At 34.5% G+C, this 10,045-nt stretch overlaps 1 protein-coding gene across 1 annotated transcript; it reads left to right on the top strand.

The window, feature by feature from the left end:
- The first annotated feature begins 4,443 nt into the window (after positions 1-4,443).
- On the top strand, positions 4,444-6,240 carry LOC133795398 (protein FAR1-RELATED SEQUENCE 5-like). The gene has a single exon (XM_062232847.1). The coding sequence runs from the start codon at positions 4,444-4,446 to the stop codon at positions 6,238-6,240; it is 1,797 nt and encodes a 598-aa protein (XP_062088831.1).
- The last annotated feature ends 3,805 nt before the right edge of the window (positions 6,241-10,045 follow it).

The raw sequence follows: 10,045 nt of genomic DNA, 5'->3' as shown, positions 1-10,045 counted from the left end.
TACTTCATGCCTTTTGGGTGATTTCACTAATTATACATGTGTAGAAAAATAGTCCCATTAAAAAAGTGCACATACAGACAATATAACACGTATATCTGGTCAACAATGCTACAATGAAAGACATGATATTTTAATATTTTTTCTACCTATTTATAGAAATTATTCCAGCCGAAATGGTTTAGACCATCATTGCCAAAATAATACTTCATAAGTGCTAGTGGGAAGTGTGTTGAAGTAGTACCTCTCAAAACTCATAAACTTATTACCTTCATTCAACATGGCCTATAAAACAAAATTGAATGAATTTTGTCAAAAAAATCACATACCATCTCCCTTGTACGTATGCACAAATCATGGGTCCACTGACAAAGCCATGTTTGCTGCCTTCGTCACAGTCAATGATGAAGCATTTCGTGTTCTCGCAACATTTAACACGAAGAAGGAAGCTATGAATGACGTAGCAAGGATTGCATATGGATTCCTCTCTGTTGAGAAAGCCAACTTTCAGCCTTCAGGATTTAATGTGGTACTCACTTTTAAATATATAAAGGGTCAAATATATTTTTTCTTTAAACAATTATTACGTTTTTCATATTATTTACTTCTCAACCCTAATGTTTAAATCCCACTTTATTAAACTAAGGGTCATCATCAAGTTCCCATGGTAGTAGGTCTCCTTACACATCTTTTGAAAAAGACGTGTCGTGGAAAAATATCTTGCAAGAGCGTCTCCAAAAAATGAATTGGAGCTTGCCAAGATATTATACAAAAAAATCTGGCTCGGATCATTGTCCTACATTTATCTCACGTGTGGAGGTAGAAGGTAGAATATTTGAAGGAGTGGAAGAGTGCTCCAAAAAACTGGCTGAGAGAAGTGTCGCTAAGGCAGTGTGCAATGCCTTGACTTGATTTTTTACTATTCCATATATAATTAGTTTTTAAGTACACAAAACTTTATTAATGTTATTCGAACAAGTACAATTTTAAGTTTGTGGTACACCACTTTTAATAGTATGGTTATTATTAACTATATTTCAATATGTTTATAATGTTTCTACTATCCAGGTGGGTGACAATCTCTATTGTAACTATTAGATAATTTTTAAAATATTAAATGCTATTTCTAACGGTACTGTAGTAGTTACTATTTACATATTTTGTTTCTTAAGACCAACTCCAATGGGAGTTGCTATGCCTAAATATTTGTCAGAGGTGGTCAAAGATGGAGATTGAAAGCTGAGGTGGAGAGATTATTTCAAAAGAAATTTGGCAATGTTGCCTTCATATATATATATATATATATTTTTTTTTTCTTTTTTTTGATTGGTTAAGCTTTGATGTGACCATTTAAGCAATCTCCCCCCATTGGAGTTGGCCTAATGATATTTACTTCTTAACCTCATTTAGACTGTATGATAGTTCCATGAAGCAATCATATTAATGGACCTAAAAAAATTAAAATAATATTAAGAGTTTTGTATTGATTTTTTATTTTTTTTTGTGAAAAATTTCCACGTGTACATTGACACTTCTTAAAATACCTAAACGATGATTAAACAAATAATTTTTGGGGTTGTACTAGACACGATATGTGTACTTTTAAGGTGTACTAGTTGTGGGAAAGGCACATAAATTGTAACATTCCATAAAAGTTTGACTTCTCCCATTTACATTGGTAGTGGCCCATTTATGTCTGTCGCCTACCCTAAAGTTGGGTGACGAGGTGGGGCCAACGACCCAAGACCACTGCGTATGCGTATGGTGGGATCCACTGCCCTAGCACCTTCTCTTCTTCCTCTTCTGACTGCTTCTTGCTCTGTCCCGGGTCTCACTCACAATCACAATCCCAACCCCACTATAGAAAAATAAAATCATGGCCCCACCAAATCGGCTTAGCTCTTTCAAGGGCCAACACCTCCTTCCTTCTCATTGGGCCTTGCAACAGGTTACAAATAAGATTGCATAAACTTCTAAATTATAGTTAAACATTTATATAATTGTTAATTTCAACCATAATACCATCATAGGAAAAAAATAATTAGTGATTGATTATATAATTAAGCATAAATATTTAATAACTCTTTGGCAATAAATATATCATTTAATTTATTGAAAATGTGACTAAAAATTATTTTTTATAAATTAGAATATATCAAAATTTTAGCCGTTATAAAATAATTTTTAAATATTAGTAGTGAATAATAAGGACTACAATAGAAAATAATTATTTTTATTAAAACTTGTTATGAATGTATCTAAAAATAAAATGTTAATTCAAATTGTCATGTCAATGAATGAGGACAAAATCTTTTAGTTTGGTGGTTCTTATATTTGGTGGGCCCACATAATTCAATGTACAATGGACTGTCATGCCACCTAATTTACTATTGAAACTATTGGCAGAATAGTATGTGAAGAGTACTTCCCATGCCGTGGCCTTACATTTTTAGGGTCCACTTAATTTAATGTGGCATGGCATAGACACATTTTACTATTGAAAGTATGGGTCAAATAGTATGTGAATAATACTTGGTGACTAATAAAAATCAGACTACACGAAATGAACACCTATATAATGGATGGTTGGTATAGTGCATTTATTGGTTAGAGATTTATGCATAAACCACCAAGAAGACAACTTTTCCCCCTGAAATTAATTATGTCGTCCGGAGAATGTGCTACTCCAAACAGTGCATGCTCGATGCATTGCGAGAGCCCGAGATCGTCAAGGATGAAGGCTTCATCAATCTCGACTAAATACAAACATGTTTCTGTTAAGTGTGTTAATTGTTCTAATTGCACTACTCTTAAGGATAAGTTGTATGAAGAGAGGAGGCTAAGGAATAAGGCCTATAGACTTTCTAAGGAAGCAAGAGACCTCCTGCTTGATTTGTCAGATTTGATCTACAAATTAACAAAGACAACCAATCTTGCAAATGAGCACATGAAAGGTATTAAAACGACAGTCGATAATATGAACAATCAATTGAGTATGGCCGCATGTTTGAACTTGGACAATGTTGATTGATCCGACAACTATTACCAGACAATGAAGCCCACATCATCCCATTTTCACTATGTTAAGTATTTTTAATTTGTATTTGCTGGAGTCTTAACTCAGATAACCTTACTTGGTCTCTTAGGTTATTTAGTGTTTCAATATGTTGTGGTTGAATTAAAAATACCATGTAGTATGGATATTAAATGATTGTGTGTACTTGTACGAAAATGTCATTATGACAAACTTTGTGGTGATGTGGTTAGTTTCTAGATTTTAGTAAATGTTGACTATTTTACATTATAAAATATGTTGAATGGATTTATTGTTTTAACTATTGTAAGTCACAAGAAACCACTAGTCGACAACACAAAGTTTACAAATTAAATCAAGTAACAACCAAAATTAGAGGATAAACATACATGGCAAAATAAGGGTCAATTGTTTAATAAAATATTTTCATTAAAAACATATATTTCAGGTGGCCCAAAACATCAACTGGGCCTCGTTGAAAAAGGTGTACACTTTATTCAACATTAAATGTCCTAATAAATATGTCTACCTAATAACTTGCTTGGATAAAAACCTGTATCCCCCAACTTTAAAATTTAACCAACAACACATTTTGTATTCACAATTGAATAGAATATAACAAAATCTGGAGGATATGCCAAGTTCACCTTCAAAAGTTTCAGTGCACGAATCTCCTTGAACAAGGTGAGCATAATCTTTATTTTATTCTCCATGACCATTACTAAATTTATGTTGACACTATTTTAATTTGAGTATGTCTCCTATTTTATGTGGGAACCAAATAGGGGCTATAATTAAAGTAATAGAAACTAACCATATTTTTAAACAGCAATTTCATGACTCAAAGTTTGTACACATGCACATATGTAAGTTTCAAGGTTGTCATAAACAATCACTTAGTTTAGATGTCAAATTTTAATTTAGTTAAAAAAATCGTTTTATTATTAATTTAAATTCTTTTTTATTTTCAAAGGAAACTTGTCTTAAGTCTATTAATGCCCACATTCCCTCATCATTAGAAATTCTTCCAATATATTGACTAGCTCATTTTACTGGGCCTATTGTTTAATCTCCTCAATATCAATGGAAGGCCCAAATAAATCTTACACTTGAAAATGCATTGGCCTTTATTATTTACGTTCACATTTCCTTTAATTTGGGTATGTCTCCCATTTTCTATGGGAACCAAATAAGGAAAAATTATAATAATAGGAATTTTCTTCTATTTTGAAAATCCAGTTTCACATTTGTGCCATGTTTTTACACACCTTTGTAATATCAAGCTTTTCACCAATATCGACTGAGTTTACAGGTCAAATTGTATGTATAATGGGCTATGTAAAACATACAATAACTCTATTCATAATATATTGCCTAAAACTTGGATTTTCTTTCCCAGATTTAACTTAAATATGGACGAGGTAGGAAGTTTGCAAGAAACATCAAATTGGGAAAATATACTACAATCTTTGGGGATTGAGAAACTCGCAAATGATATTGAGACGGAGGATGTCCAGGGAAAGGTCTTGGAGTCCCTTGAAGAGTGGGAGGATTTTTATTACACATACTCTTTGTGGGTAGGCTTCAGTGTTCGCAAAGAAGATGTACGGAAAAAAAATGGGAACATCACCATGAGAAAATGGGTATGTTCAAAAGAAGGTTTCCGCAAACACATGGAAATTGATAAGGCTGGTGGGAGCAAACAAAAAACATCTATTACTAGGACTGGTTGCCAAGCTAGTTTTCAAGTCGTAATGATGGGCGATGAGAGTCTGTGGATTTGCAAGGAATTCCAACCTCTGCACAACCATGACAAGGCATCATTAGATGAGTTGCGATTTCTGAGATCAAACCGTTCCGTGTCAGAAACCCTAGTTTCTCAAGTGAGGTCAATGAACCAAGTTGGGATAAGAACTTCACACATCATCTCCCACTTGGCAATGCAGTCTGCTGGGTACGAAAGAATGCCTTGCCAGCTACGAGACGTTTACAACAAGGTCGCCCATGTCAAAAGAAAAGAGAAAAGATGTACAGATTCAGATGGTGCTTTGGGATATTTGGATTGTCTGTCAAAGAGGGATCCAAATTTCTTCATTCAATATCAATGTGACGTGGACAACAGATTGGGGAACCTATTCTGGGCGGACAGATATTCTCGACGGGATTTCGTCGCATTCGGTGAGGTTATTGGATTTGACACAACATATATGACAAACAAATATAATAAACCCCTGACAATTATTTTGGGCGTCAATCATCATTTCAAGACCTGCATATTTGGAATGGCACTGCTTAACTCCGAGGATGAGCAAACTTACTTTTGGTTGCTTGACAAATTTATTGAATGCCACAATCATGTAACACCAAAGGTTTTGGTGACAGATGGAGATGGAGCTATCAAAAATGCTGTCTTGAAGTACTTCCCAAATGCAACTCATCGGTTGTGTGCGTGGCACCTGTGTACCAACGCTTTAAAAATTTCAAAAGACCCCCGATTCTTACAAGGATTTCAAGATGTCATGTACAACTATTACACAATAGAGGAATTCATGCAAAAATGGGGGGAATTAATACACAATTTTGACCTCCATTCTAGCCAATGGTGCACCAACACTTATCACAGTCTTCGTTCATGGGCAGAGACATACCTAAGAGGGAAATTTGTCGCCGGAATGCGGACCAACCAAAGATGTGAGTCCATGAATTCAAGTATTAAAAAATTCCTACATGCAAGTTATAGTCTCCATGAATTCGTTACCTCGATTGACGTTGCTATGACAAATTTGAGGCACGTCGAGAGAGAAGATGATTACAATAGTCGACACAGTAGTCCTCCAATACCAGGTCCCAAAAATGCTCTTAAGACGTACCATGAGCAGTGTGCCAAATTATACACTAGAAATATGTACTATAAAGTGGCTGATAAAATCAAAGCGGAACATGCGTACTTTGTCAACAATTGTGAAGACAACGGTGAATCATTCTCCTACAGTTTGTCAAAGTTCCAACACGATGATAGAGTGTACAACGTTCATTACCACCCACAAGAGGAGACATTCACCTGTCACTGCTTGCTTTTTGAGACAGATGGCTATCCGTGTAGACATATTTGGGCCGTAATGAAATACCGTCATATGAAGATAGTACCACAGTCTCACCTGCTGAAACGGTGGAGTAAGAATGCAAAAGCAGACCTCCCCCTGAACTAAAGCAACACTCCACAGAAAAGCAACAGTTATTTGAAATGGCTAGGTAGGCATCCCTCGCTTTGGATACAAACTTTTTGAGCTATTACGCTTCCAAGTCTGAGCAATCTTACACCAAAACGAAACAAGAAGTGGCAACACTAACTGCAATGTTCAAGGATGCAGTTCCATTGGAATCAAACACCGGTGACAATGACTCGGGAAGATATCAAACCTATCAAGAAAATGAAAATATTACCAGGGACCCAACACCTTGTAGAACTAAAGGATCCGCCTATGCAAGAAACAATAGGGACAATGTTACGATATATATGTCGGATGGAGCCGTTAAAACTAAAAGGAAGTGTTCGAACTGTTATTCTGCAGACCACAATCGAAGAACATTCCCTCAGCTGGTCGGTCTACCGCTTCCTCACAGTCAACAACCCTCACCAAGTAAGAGAGCTTAGCATTCGGCTAAATTCGACGAATCTAGATGACCATCGAACTTTATGACAGAATGATAGTGCAAATTGATTAAGTGTCTATTTTTGTAGGCTTTCTGTCCTACTTAACAGTTAAAGTGTTTTGTAATGGTTTAGGTGGCTGAATTAGTATAACAATTGCATTAATGTAAGTGAATTCAAATTGTAGCTAAATAGTATATTTGTTTCAATGGTATAAAATTATTGATTATGGCAGTTCAATCATATTTGTAATGTTTTAGAAATGTAGATTAATGATAATCAAATGACCAATCCTAAATATACGTTCCTTTTTTAGTGACGCTTCACTCTAATTGATAAAATTAGATAACAAATTAACTGTAATCGTTTCTTTTCTTTCTCTTCATTATATACCATGCGTATCACTATTATTGAAATTTCATTAATTGTACATTAAAGAGTAAATTAGTAAAAATATTCATCTTCACAATTAAAATGAAGGATTACAAAATATGACATAATTACACTTACTTAATCATATCGTGTAGATTCGAGCCTACTATCTATACTTACGAGATTTTAATAGTAAGTAACTTTGTTAGCTTTTTTAATTGATTGCTTAAAGTATATATGCTTCTCACCAAATAGGCATAAAATCATTAAAACCATGTTTAAAGCATAATATTAATATGAATTAGGTAATTAATTAGGATAAAAAAAACAAAAAAAAATTCATCGTTAATGCAACTCACCAAACTTGTTTATTACTATTACAAATTTACCAATATTATTCTATTAAGTAAACTAATAATATTGTTATCTTTATCGTTAATTAGGATAAAAAAATAGTGTTAATTAGTTTTGATTTTAGCAGTCCTCATTGTTTTACTAACTTTTCACTACAACATTCAATACTACGTCTTCTAATATATTAATTGATCACTACTTTGTCTGCTGGTAACATAACAAAAGGGGAAGATATATTAAATAAAACATCTTCATTACAAAAATTTATCTTACGTGCCCCATTCATAACTTTGGGCCTAATAAAAAAAATCTCAATTTTAAAGTTTATTTCACTATAATAGACCCTTTTCGTTTGGGCCATGCTCATGGACTCGGACTGGCCCATCTACCTGTGTTAAACAGTATGTGTTGCGAAATCATAAACAATGTGCAAAATAGTAAGAACAATGTACTAAATGTACAGTCAATGTAAAAAAACAACAAATATGTTATGAAGCTACAAATTACCAAAAGTTCAAGAAGTACAATTACCAGAAAACCACCCCCAACGTGTAACTATTCACATAAAATAATATAAAACCGGTTATCTCCGGTGGCTTGCACAGTTGCATTAACTGTTCGATGGGACAAACTATACTATTTAGCCTCACTTTTTATCAGAAATAGTGTTACAATGTCAGTCGAATAGTAGTACAAATTGGGGCCCCCTTTGACTATTTTATGACTGAACCGTTCCGTGAACGGAATATACATATCTATAAAAAAAAACCCAAAAAAATATATTCTTACATATATATTATTTCTTATATCTTTTTTCCATTTTCCTCTCTTTTGGTTAAAAAAAAACCATATATATTTATATAATTATCTTTTTTTTTTTTAGCTAATTCTTACTCCATTTTTCTTTCTTAATTTATTTTCTATATTATTAGTTTAATACATATTTGAAAAAATAAAATAAGCTTGCTATTCTATCTTCACTTTAATTCTCTTTTCTTTATTTTATTTTTGTGTTGTTTATTTTGTTGCTTAATTTAGGCTTTTATTTTCTTTGCTTTAGTTTTCCTTAGAATTTAGGTTTTCCAAAAAAAAAAAAAAAAAAAAACATAAAATTGCATAAAATTGTTCATAAAACGCTTAGTATTGGGAACAATTGTGTAATATTACAAATGGTAGAAACTGATATTGTTCTGTCTAGAAAGATTGGTTGCTAAATAAGGTTTGTGATAGCGTTACCCTCCACACTTACCTGGGAACCTCGGGGAGTTCTGTCTAGGCAAGTGTGGGTCTAAAGCGGTACCTTGGCAACCTTCCCAATCAGCCTGGGAACATTTCGAGCATTTACCTTTGCACTATTACATTGTTGAACTTATTACTATAAGAAAACCAAGCTTATTCTATCAAAATAAGCAATTTTACTCTGCTTAAAGGTTGTTTGGTCGAAAAAGTTGACTTGTGATCCACCATACTTACTTAGTAATCTCGGGGAGTTCTAGGAAGGCGTTGGAGATCACTTGAAAACCTCCAAATCTACATGGGAACAAGTTTAACAAAAAATATATAAAAAAAAAGACATAAAATAAATATAATTCTGATTTCCGAGAGTGGATGAATCATCACGAAACTTCCAGTGACACTTCTTCCAATTCATCTGCCACTCCTACCGGAACTCCTTCCACTAATCCTGCTTCTCCACAAACTTTCACTGATAATAACCCATTCACGCGCTTTTCTCTCTCTCGGTGTTCTCATCGGTGCCATGGCAAGGGGATCAAAGGTTGGGGGGAAAAGCAAATCGAAGGGCAAGGCCAAGAAAAAAGGTCCTACATCCTCTGATAGAGTCATCAAAACATGATCTATGGATGCTATTCTAGGGATTAAAGAATTGGAGTTGTCAGAGGATGAACAAGGTGAAGAAGTTATGCGAGCTCATGGTGGTTCTACTCCAGCGTCGAGCAAAGGAATCTGTCAGAATGTGGATGGCTGGTTATCGACCTCTAAACAAGTCATGCAAGATGTTGGTATGGGTAAGGCTGTTCTGTCTCTGATTTTACAGACTAATCCTCTTAATGTCACTTCTTCTGGGGCCAAAGAGAAGAGTACTGCAGGAACATGTGTTATGAGTCAGGGGAGGACTTCAGGAGTTAAAATTGATGATGAGGACATAGCAGACGAGGTGAATTACTGGAAATCTTCCATAGTATGCTATGTGCTTGGTGCAAACCCACCAATTCGAATTCTGGAAGGCTTTGTGAGGAGATTATGGAAAGATCAAGTAGACAAAGTTGGGATTCTCTCATCAGGTATTTTTATCATCCGATTTTTATCTATGGAAATGAGGAATAGAATTTTGGATGGAGGATATTTGTTTTTTGGGAGGAAACCTCTGATAATGAAACCTTGGAACCCAGTCAATGATTTTTCTAAAGAAGATATTGATTCAATTCCGACTTGGGTTCAATTGGGTGGTCTAGATCTCAAATATTGGGGTGAGAGGTCACTTTTCAAGATAGTGGGTCAAATTGGGAAAGCAATCCAAGTTGATGCTATTACCAAGAACAGAGATCGGTTAACTTATCCTAGGATTCTTATTGAAGTGACCATGAAACAAGAATTTCCAGCTCGAATCAGTTTCT

The sequence above is a fragment of the Humulus lupulus genome, chromosome 8 (assembly GCF_963169125.1).
Source record: "Humulus lupulus chromosome 8, drHumLupu1.1, whole genome shotgun sequence".
NCBI classification, from domain to species: domain Eukaryota; kingdom Viridiplantae; phylum Streptophyta; class Magnoliopsida; order Rosales; family Cannabaceae; genus Humulus; species Humulus lupulus.
This window is presented reverse-complemented; position numbering and strand designations above follow the sequence as displayed.